Here is a 16,144-nt window from a genome sequence, read left to right on the forward strand (position 1 = left end):
GGACTTACCAATCTTTCTTCTTCAAAATTGACAACAGAAAACAAAAACATTCAAGAAACCAATCCTCTCATAACCTAACTCACTTCCACGAATTTCTGTGGCAAAATCAAAACCCGATCATGTCCGACAGTGAGGGGAATAATGGGCAACACGCATCACAAACATCACCCAATGTCAACTTCACCTTGCTGAAATTAGGTCTTCAAGTATCAATTTTTATCGAAAAATCCCCTTTTTTCAGGTTGACAATTCAAACTATCTTGTTTATTTGTTTTAGGTTTTTAGTTTAAAATATAAAAAATAAGACACTAACGGAGTTATCTCGACTCTCACACGCAGCTGACATGTTATCAAATGAATGGAAGTGCACTTTGACATACACCATTCCGAGTGGTATAATTAATCATAAGTGTAATTTAATAAATTTGTCCTTAATTTAATTCCATAGAGATATGCAGGTAAAGGAACCAACAAACAGTGGCAATAGCACATGCCCTTACACTAGTTAAGGGCATTTTTGGTACTGCAGGATGATGGAGGTACATATATGGCCTGTAATGAGGGTGGTGTCAACTGTCAACACTCACATTGATGAATTAGACAACAAAAGCTCCTTCTATTGACTTGATGATTTTGAGGGAACGACATCGTCAAAGTTAATTTGATTTTTTTTTCTTAAGTCCGGATAGACAATTTCATTATGATGAGAGCTCCTCCAAAAGAGTCCAGATTTCTTTCTAACGGGACACTTCCTTCTCTTGTATGTTGAAAACAAGAAATGAGAGAGAATATGAGAAATAAGAAACAGGGGACAATGAGAAGGACCACAGTTATCTACAGATTTATTGGGCTCAATCAACGGAGTAATAAGAAATGAGACTGTGAAAAAGCTCTGTCCAACCTTTTGGGATGAGCTTGGCTTTTGAGGGCGGAGAAGTAGGCCAGATGCAGAATTCTGAATTCTAACCCCCTCCCCCCTATAAATCACATCTTGCCTATGAATTTGACATTAATTCACGTCAAGATGCATGGGCTATAAAATTCTGATTTGGGCTGATTATTAATGGAGGTGCAGGGAATTGAACCCCGTACCTCTTGCATGCGAAGCGAGCGCTCTACCATATGAGCTACACCCCCATGATTAATATATTATTTCTTAAATCATTAATATATACAGAAAACTTGAATATATACTCAGACTCACACAAAAATAAGACAAATAAAAAATTGTTTCTTATTCTGTGGGACAAAGCATTAGAAATCTTTCATGGAAGTCTGGTTTTTTTTTTTTTTGTACAAAAAGGTATTATTTAAAATTTTAGCCGTTTTGCTCAATATTTTAAAAAACAACTTGGAATCGGAACCATTCTAGGCCTGTTCTGACAAAACAAATTAAAAAATAATTAAAATAAAAAAATGACAAAAAATCATTAAATTGGTCAATAATTCATTGACTAATTCAACGGTTTTTGACAAAGGACAATTTGAGGTAAATCAAAACCAATTGCCTAGGCGGTTCCTAAGCCGAATAATCTGATCGTCCAAATCAATAGCGGTTCAAAAACCATGGTTTTGATAGCCTACTATAAATGACATCTAATCATAAGTGCGGATAAAACAGTATTTACATTCGACATTCTCTTAATTGAAAAGATAAATAAGAACCGGAATTCGCTAAGGTGTCATGTGCAGGGCTCCCAAAACAGTTAACGTTGTTTTATCGAAACGATATCGTTTATATTATAGTTAGGAACTGCTTTACAATAACGCCATTGCAGAAGTTCAGCCAGGTCGTCTCTCTCTCAAAAAAAAAAAAAAAAAGTAAAAAAAGGTTAGGAGGGCTACCTAACCATCTGCTACGCATAGTGAGCTGTAACGTATCCTGGAGCAGCACTTCATAGTTCACATTTCCAGTGAGGAGTATTGCATTCCTGAAGGGCTTTGATAGTGGACATGGAGTCAGACTGGACAAATAAGAGGGAATAGGTTACTTTGAAGAGCATATAAAACACTTCACGAATTGCCCAAAGCTCTGCTTTTTCAATGGACGCCCATCCCATATTAATATAAAAAACCCCGGCCCACACCATCTTCCCATGTGGTCTCTGAAAATTCCCGGCTTTACTTTGTCTTCATTTAACAGCTCATCTGTATTAAGTTTGAAGTAGTTTTTCAGAGGAAAGGTGCCAACCAGCGGGTTGATAAAGGTCTCTTGCAGGTCGTAGCAGAGACTTTGGGATTGAGTCCTGCCTATACATGGGTTGGAAGATGGGCTATTCCCCGTTGTATATCCTTTAAAAAAACATGCAAAAAAGTAAGCCCCATTTGGCGTGTCTTTTTGTGCGGGCTATCAGCTTTTTAGATACTCGGGAGCCTATGTTTTCATCTTTTTCCGTTTTGTTAGAAAAAGATCTAAATAGTTAAAAGACATCGTGTTGGAAGGACACACAAAGCCCATTTTGAATGATTTTCGGAAAACTGCAAATGAAGTTTTTTAAGTTTTATTTATTTTTTTTAACTCGTCTTTGCATGGAAAGACACACCTTCAGGTATGTTTTGTTGGCAGGTGATCCCAAACTCGTGTAAATTGCCCCCACAACCACTCCAATTTCTCACTTTGCATGCAGGGATGACTTGTGGCATTGTCATGGGTGAAGCATCATTTAATATAATCACCATATGTAATTAATCTGAATTTTATCAAAATTTGAATAGATCTAGAGTAGAAATCTGGCCCAATGCAATGTAAAATCTTCAAACCAGGTGCATCATGTGCATCTTTAGGCTCTGTTTGGGAATAATGCAAATATGCAGAGTATAAAACGGTTCATGTAAATGCAAAGTTGGGTTAGTTTTGCATTAACAAATTTACCTTCTTACCAAACAAACTTTTAACTGTAATGGATGCAAATATGAATCCCAATAGAATATATGTCTTCCACATTGAATGCAAATTTATTTCTTTTTTATCAATGTACATTTACATCTCATTTTAAATATAAATATGCATTGGAAAATGTGTTTTCTTTCATTTGTCAATGCATAATTGTATTCTTGCCAAACACTGGCAAAATCGAACCACATTACATATTTACCCTAAACCGAGGTTTACATTCCATTCACATCATTCCCAAACAGAGCCTTAGTACCAAAGTATATACTACTAAATTAAAATCCACGAAAACTTATAACCCCCAACTCTTTCTTCTTTATTACCAAAAAATCTTACTTCCAAGATTCTGACCAATAAAAATCACCCCTGAATTTCTAAGAACCTCAGAACTTGCCACCTCAGTCAAGGTAGGTAGGACTCATCACCAATATAAGAAGCTTCTAGTTCACTTAAAATTGAGGTTATACTTTGCATGGTTTGTTTGAGATGCAAATGGAATTATAGAGATGGGTACAAATTGCATGGGAAGAGCAGGTGGTCCCACTTTATATGGGAGAAATTGTAAATGCATGGGGATGTGTGGAAGTTGTCTCCACTTTTTGTGTGAGAAAAATAAAAAGTATAAATGCGTGAGAGTACAAGTGTAAAGTGGGAGGTGGGAGGAAAGTGGTGCAAATTTTGCATAAAGTTTGGTGATGCAAAAAGCAGAACTGCACACTCCCTACAAATGTAAATGAGACAAAATCTGCAAATTTTGTAGCGGATGGAAATACAAATCATAGTATGAAATAGGTACACATACTAGTGCAAAATTTAGACATAGTTCATACCATTAGACAAATGGAGATATAACTGCAGTCTTTTTTAAGGCCAAGGCCCAAAATATCTAACCATGGTGAAATGTAGTTGGTGTTTCATGATACTTTTAAGACGTCTGAAGTCTAAAAAGGTTGGTTTTCAGACCATTAGTGCATTTGTGTTCATGTCTTGTTTCAAACTCTTAACACGGATAGATGCATTTCAAACTTGCACTAATGTCTAAAATACCCCAACTAATTACGAAACCTCTTTAGCTCTATCTACGTTGCCTCATCTCCAATGAACATTGCGACTATTCAAGGTTTTAAAAGGCTAAAGGTGGTTGAGGCATAATGACCCAAAAAGGTGAGACGTAATAATAATAACAAAGATCCATTATTAAAAAGAAAAAAGATCCATTAGTATAAGATATGAATAAAATAACAAACTTGGGACCTTACGTTTAGAATAATAAGAAAAATCTCACTTGATTTATCCAAAAGAAACTAAGAACTTGATTAGTCCTTTTTGCATTGAACTCTCTTAAAACATTAAGAAAAACTAATAAAATTTGATTTACCTTATCATTTTTTCTTTTTTACTTCTTTATTTGGCCTAGAATTACTGCAGTATTATTTTCTATATGTTTTTATAAAAATATAAAAATATATATTTTTTGCATTAAATCACAAAGTAACCATTGATACTTGAGGCTTGTGATTTTTACACCTTATGCCTCATTCTAATAAAGGCTTAAGCCTCACATTAAAGTTATGTGAGGCTTAAGCCTCGAGTAAAAATGTGTATGCCTCGACTTTTTAAAACAACACGAGTATTAACAGCGGTGCTAGGTGATTTTTACTCATTTTTTATTTTCCCCCATTTAATCCTATTTGGTTCTACTCCACATCACTTTCCTCTCGAGCACTTTCTACTATGCCTCTAGTGATCATCGACTTTGTGTGTTCGTGTTCTAGACTTGCTTCTTCAAATAACAAATAAGTGAAGAATGATAACCACAAAAAAAAAAACAGAAAAAATCAGAAGTGTTTCTTTCTGTGAATGAATCAAACGTAAATTAGGGCATTAAATGCAACCCCAGCGGCCATCTCGTTAGCAGTACCCAAGTGGAGATGTGAACGCAATGATGCCATTAAAAACTCTCCAACGATCTTGAAAAGATTCACTGCACCAACCTTTCTCTCCAGCCTCCATATAAGCAACTACCCATAGGCCATAACCACCTCTCTCTCTCTCCCTCTCTTCCTTTCCATCCCTCCATCGCCCTTTTCCGGCCCCCTCTGGTCATGGCTCCGGCGGAAGTCGAAGACCCAGTTTATGACATAAAGCTGTCGTCGGTGGTACCGGCGTCAATAACTGGAGAAGACAGAGTTCATGAGTTCAGTAGCATGGATTTGGCGTTGAAACTTCATTACCTCAGAGGTTTGTACTTCTTCAAGAGCAACATGGTCCAAGGTCTCACGATCTACGACTACAAGAAACACTTGTTTAAATGGCTGGAGATCAATGGCGTCCTCTCTGGCAGGATTCGGAGATCGGAGTCGGGCCGGCCGTCCATCAAGTGCAACGATGGTGGCGTGAGAGTCATCGAAGCTCAGTGCAGCAACACCCTTGACCAGTGGTTAGAGATGAACGATTACTCTCTCCATAGACGCCTTTTTCCGAACCAAGTCCTCGGTCCTGACTTGGGTTTCTCTCCTTTGATTCTTGTGCAGGTACTGTTTCTAACTCTCATCTACCAAACTCTGACTTCTATAGAGAGCTGTTGTATAGTTTTGCCGGAAAAGGAGAAGGGATTTCAATTCGAGCATGGACACTGATCTAGCATAGTTTTCCTTCATGTTCCTCTTCAGGCTTTTGCCGGCAGTTGGTACTATATTCAATTAAGATGGTGTTCTACAACATCATTATTTTTGTTTTCATTTGCTTTTGAGACTGCCCCATCAGCAAAAAAAAAAAAAATAATGATATTAATAAAACTGTTCTAGAATTCTGTTTTTATTTAAAAAAAATGTTTTTGAAAAAACAAATTTTGTAGTGCAGAAATTATATTCATGGAATATGATTTTTTTCAGGGATTATAGCTGATAAGGGCAACTTTTGGACCCTAATATCAATAAAAATAATACTTTTAAGATAATTTCTAAAATATGTTAACTTTTTAAAAATATATATCAAATAAGAGCAGTATTGTTCATCTTCTTCCTCTTCCAAACCACTTCTGCCCCAACCCAGCCCTACAAACCTCAATGACCACCATCCTCTAGCACCGCCTCCAACTAGACCTGTTCATGGGTCGGGCCGGGTTAGGGTCGGGCTTTTACTCTTCATTAATGGAAATTTGTTAGGCCCGAGCCCGAGCCTAGCCCGACCAATGGGCCTACAACTTGGGCCCGAGCCCGGCCCTGATAAAAAGCCCAAATCTCGAGCTCGAGCCCGAAGCCCGACCTAATAAAAAAATTAGAATTTTTCCCTATTCGCCGGAGCTGAGTTCGCAGTGACTGTGAGCAGCGACCTGCGATTTTAACAGTGATCAATTCGCGTCTGAGAGAGAGAGAGAGAGAGAGAGAGAACTTACTGCCACCACCGATGCCTATATTCGCCGCCTCGCCGTCGCCAATGTCTGAGATTTGAGAAGAGGAACGAGAGAGAGAGAGAGAGAGAGAGAGAGAGAGAAGGAGAAGACTCACCGCTGGAGTTGTTGCGTCGGTGAATGTTCGCCGCCTCGCCGATTGTGTGGCTGCTTGAGAGTGTGAGGACTAAGAACTGTGGAGGATGTGGAGAAGAGAGGTTCGGCTGGAAAAAGAGGTGAAAGAAAGAGGGGTATTCGACTAGGGTTTTTAACTTTAATTATAGATCGGGCCAGGTCGGGCTATTTTGGCAAATCCCAAGTCCGACTCGAATTTATTGCGGACCGGGCTTTTTGGCTCGAGGTTAAGCCCGCGGGTCCATTTGCGTGTTCAAGCCCGTTCGGGGGCTGGGCCGGCCCGTCAGGCCACCCGGCCCATGAACGGGGTCTACCTCCAACAACACCTCCGCCCACCTCTAGCAACGCTACCGGTCACCTTATGTGGTCTGATTGGCATTGCCAAAGGTGGGCGATGGCGATGCTGGTGGATGGTAGTCATTGAGATTCGTAGGACTGGGGTGGAGGCATTGTTAGAGGCAGCGGTAGGTGGCAGTGCTATTGAATGGTTTACAGGGCTGGGCTGGGGTGAAAGTGGTTTGGAAGAGGAAGAAGATTTTGCCCTTATTTGATATGTTTTTTAAAAAAATAACCTATTTTAGAAAGTATATTAAAAGTATTATTTTTATTGATATTAGGGCCCAAAAGTTGCCCTTATCAGTTATAGTCTTTTTTTTTACTAGAAATGGGATATACAATCAAATAAAAAACATGTATTTGAAATCTGAATTTAGATGGTTTTCTTTCTTTTATTTATTCAATGGTTTTCTAAAAATATGGGATCAAGAATATATTAAGGTTTCTGAGCTTTTTATTTCACTAGCTAATGTAAACATGATTTATACATGGCAATTTTAGATGATAATGATGATGGTAGTAATAATGTGTCCAAATTATTTTAATTTTTTTATACATTTCTATGTTTATAAAAATGATTCTTATTTATCAAACTTTTTTTTGTTTAAAATAATTTGAAAATAGAATTAATTTTTTATATATTTCTATGTTTATAAAAGTAACTTGTTGTTTCTTTACTGTCCAACACTTTGATTCATACATCATAGTTGGCCTTACATTAGAAAACGAGGGTGATAGAAATGTAAATGCTAGGATGGATGAGTGAAAAACTAGAAAGAATAGGATCCGGGTTGCAGCCATCAATAAAAACCTAGTAATAGTTTCAATAAGTAACAAAATAAGAAAAAGTAGATTAAGATGGTTTGATTACGTGTATGGAAGACCATGGATGGCTAGAGTTAGAAGAAAGTAGTTTCATGATTTGTTACAAGTGAAAGGGCCTAGAAGAGTTAGGGGTAGACCAAACAGACATAGGTAGAAATAGTACAAAACTATTTAAGCACTAACAATTTAATGGTAGATATAGCTCTAAATAGAATGGATTAGCTAAATGGTATTCATGTAGGGGACACCATATAGTTGAGATAAGGCATGGATGTGCCCAAATGGTTTCTACAAATTTTATGTATTTTTTGTAATCTTTTTGTGTTTTTATTTTTATTTAATTACAAAAAATGGATTGACCCATTTGACCCTAATAGTTGAATGGTTGAATTGCTTATCTACCACCTATACAAAAACAATTTTGCCTTTTGTTTGTTTTAAAAAATATAGGCTTTACATTGTTAAAAGTATTGAATATAGATCTAATATTAACTCTCATTCTCCAATTAAATCATATATTTAAGATACTTTTTCTCACCAACTAATTCTAATGTTAGATTTATATCCAAGCTCATTCATATTAGTATAGGTATAAATATTTTAAAATAAATTAAACATATGTTTGTTTTTATTTTTAATAACCATCCATGTCAGATTTATTTTTAATTTTAGTTTTTGAAATATATTAAACACATAATAATGCTATTTGAATCGTGGAACTTTGGTGAACAACTCTCAATGGAGGGTCTTTTGTTTTTGTTTTTATTTTTCGATAGATACAATGGAGGGTCTTAGAAAAAGAAAAATCTTTCATTAAAAATTTGAAATGAAGGATTTTAATTTCTTTACACAAAGTACCTTCAAGCAAGGTTTTTAAAACCGAATCGGACAACAAACCGGTTAGGGGTCTGGTTCCCGGGTCAAACAGTTCAACCGTTCAAACCGAACAAACAGCCCATTCTAACAAAAAAATAAAAAATAAATAAAAACCGGCCAAACCATCGAATGATTCGAATGGTTCGAATGGATCAACCGTCCGGGTCAGCAGTTTGCTGACCAAATTAACGGTTTAGGGGTAAATAACGGTTCTAGTGTAAAATGGAACCGGTTCCTGATTTTTCCAGTCCGACCGTCCAGTCCAGTCTGGTTTTGAAAACCATGCCTTCAAGATCGGATTGAAGATACCCTTGAAAGAACACCTCACCTGTAGTAGTCCAGTCCCTATCAATAGAGGTATTGGACCCCAACAGTCCATTTTCTTCCATGGATTGGGCCTAACCATCTACCACAAATAATCTTGCTCTCCCAATGTCCACATCCACAACTACACCAACTTATGAATATCCACTCATCTAATTTGTGGATGAACTCATAAATAATACAGCTCAGATCTGTTGTATTTGTTATTCTCAACTGGCTTTCCAGACAGTTCCAACTCTCAACAGAATTTTTATTTTCTGTATCGTTTTTCAGTTTACTTGGTTCAAATGTGGAGGAGTATCAGTGGGCCTAAGCTGGGCCCATGTCCTTGGAGATCCATTCTCAGCTTCAAGACTCATCAACATCTGGGCCCAAATGCTGTCCGATCGTCTTCCACCCAAATCATTCAACCTCCCAAAAGCAGAGCCCAAACCCCAAATGCCCGAAACCCCGGTTCATGATGGCTCAGAACCAGTCTCAGTGAAACAGGTCGAACCCGTGGGAGAACACTGGTTAGTCGCTAATAACTGCCAAATGGAGACATTCTCCTTCCAACTGACTTCCGCAGAACTGACTAACTTGCACTCAAAGATGAGAAATCAAACTGGTAAAACCCCAACATTTGAATCGCTCTCAGCTATAATCTGGCAGAGCTTAGCAAGGGTTAGAGGAAAACCAGAGCCAAGAACGGTCACTGTTTATCGGAAAGGTCGCCATGATGGGGAGTTGGGCAACAACCAGGCAGTGAGCGTAGTGAAGGCAGACTTCTCTATTGCAGATGCCAGTGCGTCAGAACTAGCACAGATGTTGGTTGGACGATCAGTGGAGGAGAATAGCAAGATTGAGAAGGCAGTAGAGAGAGACCAGGGGCTGACTGACTTTATTGCACTGGGCGTAAACCTGACATTTGTGAATTTGGAAGAGGTCGAGCTTTATGGACTGGAGTTCAGGGGACAGAAGCCTATCTATGCGAACTGTCTGATCGACGGAGTTGGCGATGAAGGCGTTGTGTTGGTGCTTCCAGGCCCAGAATCAGGCAGTATTGCTGAAGGTAGAGGAGGAAGAACGGTGACTGTGACGCTGCCAGAAAACCAAGTTGCCCAGCTGAAAAATGAGCTTCAGAGAGAATGGTGCATTAGCGTCTGAACACTATGCTTAGATCTTATGGTGGTGATGTTGGTTTGAATGTTTTATCTCTATTTTTTCGGTGTGTAGGTCTGAATTGTTGAAGAATAACATTTTCATTTTTTTTTTTATTTTAAAGTTTGAACATGATTATGAATTTATGATGGGGCGGAGTTAATTGCATTCTGGTTTGCAACAGTGGATCTCTCTCTCACACACAAAAAATTATTAGATAGTATGGGCTGTACTGGGATATGATTTTGGTTGTGACAACTGGCGACAGGGTGGTGACTGATGAGATGAACGCACATCATCAGCCCATGCCCATTCCCTCTTGCAGATATGGGCGTACTGACATTTAAAAGCTTGCAAATTAATCTCTATCTATACTATCCGATGTTTTAAAAACCGAACCGGAACCGCTGGTTTTTGGGTCAGCGGTTCGATCATCTGGTTCGAATGGACGGCCCATCACAATTTAAAAAAAAAAATTAAAAAATAATTGAAACCAAAAAATGGTCAAAATCCATTCATTGGGTCGAATGAATTGACGGTTCGACAGCCTAGGTCAATGGATCATTGACCAAGTCAAAGTTTATTAACATAAGATCGGGTTTGGGGTGAAATGGAACCGGTTGCCTGAATAGTTTCTAGGTCGAATGATCCGACCATCCAGGTCAATGACGGTTTGAAAAGCATGATAACTATACTATATATAAATTGTGTTGTCTATGTTGAAGTCTCAACCCATATATATATGGAACAATTTTGAGGTGAACCACATTGTATGTATTTCGTATAGCTTCCGTTTATTAAATGAACGTTTGTATTTGATTTATCTTCAAAACCGAGAAAAGTACTTGATAAATCATTTATGGACAACTAGGCGCCATTAAGTGCCACATTAGGGGAATAGTAAATAAAAAACTCACTTTTGTGAATATCAATGTGTACGGATAAATATGATGGGAAAAATGCTGATTTGGCGATGACATGGTGGCGTTCTAATAAATGTCTATCAAGAAATAACCACTGAACAAAACACACGCTGACACACATTACACATTGTCTTCTACTTTCAGGCATATTACTTAATGGGTTTATGCCATTATTAATTTATTATAAATGATGAAAATCATACTATTGGAAGAAGAATACCGATTTCTCAAAGGAAAAATTTCCGATCAGTACCCTGTGCTTTGGCTCAAGTGACAATTTGATCCCCAAACTTTAAAATACGACAATCCAATACCCAAACTTTTGAAACCCAAGAATGCCCATCCATTAGTTTACCCCTCGTTATTTCATCAAATCCCAGTCCTAAATATTTTAATAACTCAACCAAACAATATAAATTACTCAGCACCGATATTGGGGACTTTGGGGCTGGGGACCTCTATTCTATTCTCCATTATTATCGGATAGACCATTGTCATCAAATCAAAACCAATTTCGGAGCAGAGCTATGGAATCAACAATTAGAGAGAAGCAAGGGAGAAGAGTCCTAGACTCAGACTTCTAAGATCGAAAGTTTCCTTTGGGGTTTTTCGTTTTTTGGTTGTATTTCGAGATGAGGAGAGCACTTGTCACTGGCGAAGATTCGATGATTGATGATGAGAAAATGAGGAAGAAGAAAAAGGAGCAAAGAAGAAGAGGAGGAGAGTAGTCAAGAGACTAGGTTTGTGCTTCTCTACGAGGATCTGCTCTTCGAGGTGTTGAAGCACTTGGACGTGCGATTGCTTGCCATTGCATCTTATGTTAACAAATACTAGCAATCAACAGCTCCAGTAACCGCTGAAATGGCTGCGACAATCAACAGCCGCTTCGCTCTACACACATGAAATAAAAGAATAAAAACACTGCGTTAACAAACACTAGGCTTTATCATCCTTTTTATTCTTTTATTCATGCACTAGACGAACATCGGTTGTAGCAATCAACAGCTCCATTCCGTGGTTCTTGCTCTCGAAGGTTTTTGTCGCCTCCATTCCCACTGCCTTTGGCCCCTCTTAAAACCACCTCCATAAAAAATGCCAGTTCATTGGGGAAAAGACAAGGTTCAACTCTCCTTGTCTCTCCTCTCAATTTGCTATTTCGAGAAGATGAATGTACAACAAAGGCAGATGAAAACGCTTTCTGCTTTACTCATCACCTTTGTTAATAGAATTAGTTTGATTGAAGTCTGTTAAGAGTTAGTTACAAGATTCCCTCCATAAGTTAGTTACATCCAGTTGTACTTGTATCTATAAATATAGTGACCTCTCTCTCAGACATGTAATGAAAAGAATTCTCTTCTTTCTATCTTGAATGTTCTTTATGTTTTTCATGGTATCAGAGCTACTATCCTTCTATTAGTGGAGATATGGCATCGTCGAGCACCACGCTTGCTTCAACACCGAGCAATCAAAAGGTTGAGGTGAAGACCTTTACTCATGCGATTTCTGTTTGATTAACAGAGGACAATTTTCTTCTATGGAAGCAGCAAATTATATCTACGATCAGAGGATACAAATTACAACACTTCTTAGATGGTTCTTCAGTTCTAAAGAAGTTTCAGAGGCAAGAAGATGAAGATCAAGGTAGAGCCAGTGAATAGTTTATAGAATGGGATCAACAAGATCAATTGTTGTTGTCTTGGATGCTTTCGTCAATGTCCGAGAACATATTGACCAGAGTTGTTGGCTGTGAGACATCTTGGGAAGCTTGGAAGCGAATTCAAATCTTCTTTGCGTCTCAGACTCGCGCTAAAATCAATCAGTTGAAGACGCAATTATGGAACACAAAGAAAGGTTCATTGTCTATTAATGAGTACTTGTTGAAAATTAAAGGTATTGTTGATGCTTTGGCTGCGATCGGAAATCCGATCTCTCCAAGTGATCATATTGAAGCTATATTCGATGGACTCTCAGAGGAATTTGATCCTTTCATCACATCAGTTACATCTAGGCTGGATCCATACACTGTAAGTGATATTGAATCACTTCTTCTTGCACAAGAATGTAGAATTGAGAAACACAAATCAGTGGAGACTCTCACAGTTAATGTTGCACAATTGCAAGTCAAGAATAATTCAAATAATCCTAGCAGCAGACCTCCATTTGTAGGAAGAGGAGGTATGAATATTCGAGGTGCCAGAGGAGGTATGAACTTTGGTAGGCAAGGAGGAAGACTAGGCAGAGGTGGTTTCAACGGACCATTTGGTACTTGTCAAGTGTGTGGTAAATTTGGTCATCTTGCATCCAATTGTTACCATAGGTATGACCAGAATTATCAGTTATCAGTTGCAGATTTTCATAATGCACAGAAGCAGCAGGAGCAATAGCAACAACAAGTCTCCTCTCCACATCTATAGGCTTATATTGCTACTCCTGAATCAGTCTCGGACCACTCATGGTATCCTGATTCGGGTGCACCAAATCACATTACCTATGATGCAGCCAATCTTGCTAGCAAGACTCCCTACACAGGAACTGATGCTCTTTATATTGGTGATGGATCAGGTTTGCAAATTTCTAATGTTGGACACGCTCTAATTCACTCTTCTTCCTCTCCTTCACCTTTGATTTTGAAAAATCTGCTTCATGTTCCTCTTATTACTAAGAATCTTCTTAATGTCTCTCAATTTGCTAGAGATAATAATGTTTTCTTTGAATTCTATCTTGATTTTTGTGTGGTAAATGACCAAGTTTCCAAGAGAATTCTTTTGCAAGGCAAGCTTAGAGCAGGTCTCTACTCTTTTGAAGATTTACATGTAACCAGATATGTTTCTTCTTCAGCATTCAGTCCTGCTTCTGTTGTGTCTCAACAGCCTTCATCTCCTTCTGCTACACCTATGTCTGCTCATACTGCTTACACTACTTCAGCATCCTCTTCTGCAGCAACATCCTCTTCTGTTCCTGTATTTCATTTGTGGCACAATAGACTAGACCTTTTCATGGGCCGGGCTCGGGCCGGGCTTTCACTTGTCATTAAGGGAAATATTCTAGGCCTGATCCCGAGCCCGGCCCTGATAAAAAGCCCGAAGCCCAAGCCTGAGCCCGAAGCCCGACCTAATAAAAAAAACAATTTTCCCTATTCAAATTAGAATTAAAAATTCAGATAGTTTTTTTTCCTAGTTAAATGAACAATGGGCCTATAAGATGGTTTTTCCCCTTTCTTTTATATTTTAAAACACAATTTTACATTCTTAAATCAAAAAAATATAATAGACTAACAAACTCTCAACTATCTCTAATAGGTGACAAAATGAGAGAAAATAGATTGAGATCATTTTGTCAAGTGGATGGAAGACCATCTACAGCATGAAAAGTGATTTTTTACAAGCTAAAGGACTTTGGGTGGAAGTGGTAGAGAAATTAGTTAAGCATCCATAATTTAAAATTATGGATATATATGACACATAATAGAATGGAATGATGGATGATGGTGATGATAATGATATGAAAACGAGAAATCAATATCAATCCATCCTTGGATGCTATGAAGAAATAACTAGAGATAGAGAGATACAAGGCATGAATACCGGGTATAGGATGAAATAGATTGACCCCTAAGTGTAAGTGAAAAGCATATCATATTTCCATTTTTCTTCATTTTTTTATTTGCCATGACAAATAAGTGGGTGAATTGCAACCTTAAAATCTTCATGAAACCTTTTTTCAGCTAAAAATTTGTTTGTACATCTCCTTGCAACAACCACTACTAAGGGGGTGCTCTATAATGTAGATGAGAAATTGGGTGGTACACCACACCCCAACAAGGTGGTTGTTCTATGTCATGGACAAAGATGTGTGGATCGATCCACACCACACCCCATGGGCATTTTGCAAGATGTGGCGCATTTGAGATAATCTATACTGTTAATCATTAAAAAACAATATTTTATTTTTTGGTAATATACACAATAGAAAAATATTGATAAATTGTTAATAATTTTAATAATTAATAAAAATAATATTTAATGACAAATAATGATATTAATATTAATTAAAAATGAGTAGTAATATTAATGATAATTGATAAGAGTAGCATTAGTGAGCTCACAGTGGGAGGTGTTGCAACGATAGAAAGAAAAGAGGTCTTGTATTAGGGTTAAACAGACCATGTGAAGCATGAGATCATTATTCCATGTGAAAAACAATGTAATAGATGGTTCCACGAGAAAAACCCGTGGATGAGAAAAAGCGTTGTGGTGTGCATTGATCCACACTATCTCGTGGATTGAAAGGAAATATATCATGGCCCATCCACACCACCTAAATCTTTTTATTTTTGTCATCCTTAAATTGGCTTAATCATGATTGGAGGGAAGTAAGAATATAAATATAAGGGTAAATTGCTAAAACCTCCCCTAAAGTTTTTAATCGTTGTTGAAACCTCTATTGAAGTTTAGTAATTGCAATCACCTCCCTTGAACTTTTTGACACAGTTGCAAGTAGAATCCCTTTGTTAGAATCCTTTAACAAAAGGCACAAAAATGTCCAAAATACCCATATAGTTACTTTCGATCAAAATGTTTATTTTCCAAATTAATTTTCTCTTCATATTAATCGCTACCTCAATCCCTTCCAATATCTTTTCCGAAATCGATTTATTTTCTAAATTTGCCGTTCATATCAATCGCTCAAAGGTAAAACTACAACTTTAAACTCTCTTTCTTTGTTGTTCAAAAAGTTTGTATTGTTTTTCTTGTAGAAACCAGCCTTAATAGTAAGTTAGTAACTATATGGGTATTTTGGACATTTTTGTGCCCCTTATAAGATTTTGACAAAAGGGGTCTACTTGCAACTGTGTTAGAAAGTTTAGGGGAGGTGATTGCAATTACCGAACTTTAAGGAAATTTTCAATAATGATCAAAAACTTCAAGGGAGGTTTCCATAATTTACCCTAAATATAAAATCAATAACAAGTGGGTGTGTTTTACCAACCCACCCATTAAAACCAATATGGGAAATATGGAAAAGATACTATTCATCTCCTTCCCCAGTTTGGCAACCTAACCAAAGAAGTGCAGTAGGTTCCCTTATTTTCTCTCCACTTTCTCTTCTTCTTCTTCTTCTTCTTCCATCTTTTTCTCCTTCTTCCATTATCATTGAATAGGGTGATCATCAAACCAGTCCGATGACTGCCCCCTCTCCCTTCCCCCATACAAACTTATTCCATTTTCCTCCTCTTCCTCCTTTCTCTCCTCTATCCCTCCTATTGTCGTCCCCCGCCATGCACCAAAAGCAACCCAAAAC

The 16,144-nt window shown here is 37.7% G+C and overlaps 1 protein-coding gene, 1 non-coding gene and 1 pseudogene across 2 annotated transcripts; 2 read left to right on the top strand and 1 right to left on the bottom strand.

Annotated features, from left to right (window-relative positions):
• Nucleotides 1-1,064: 1,064 nt before the first annotated feature.
• On the bottom strand, nucleotides 1,065-1,137 carry TRNAA-CGC (transfer RNA alanine (anticodon CGC)). The gene has a single exon. It is a non-coding gene; the product is annotated as a tRNA-Ala (tRNA).
• Nucleotides 1,138-4,880: 3,743 nt separating this feature from the next.
• On the top strand, nucleotides 4,881-10,088 carry LOC104611927 (protein ECERIFERUM 2-like). Its single transcript, XM_010279215.3, has 2 exons — nucleotides 4,881-5,427; nucleotides 9,054-10,088. Exons 1-2 carry the CDS (start codon nucleotides 4,999-5,001, stop codon nucleotides 9,924-9,926), a joined length of 1,302 nt encoding a protein of 433 aa, XP_010277517.1. The 5' UTR covers nucleotides 4,881-4,998; the 3' UTR covers nucleotides 9,927-10,088.
• A 1,387-nt stretch (nucleotides 10,089-11,475) lies between these two features.
• LOC148803638 (F-box protein GID2 pseudogene) lies at nucleotides 11,476-12,354 on the top strand (annotated as a pseudogene).
• Nucleotides 12,355-16,144: the final 3,790 nt, after the last annotated feature.

The sequence above is a fragment of the Nelumbo nucifera genome, chromosome 1, assembly GCF_055504915.1.
Source record: "Nelumbo nucifera cultivar China Antique chromosome 1, China Antique-T2T, whole genome shotgun sequence".
Lineage (NCBI taxonomy): Eukaryota > Viridiplantae > Streptophyta > Magnoliopsida > Proteales > Nelumbonaceae > Nelumbo > Nelumbo nucifera.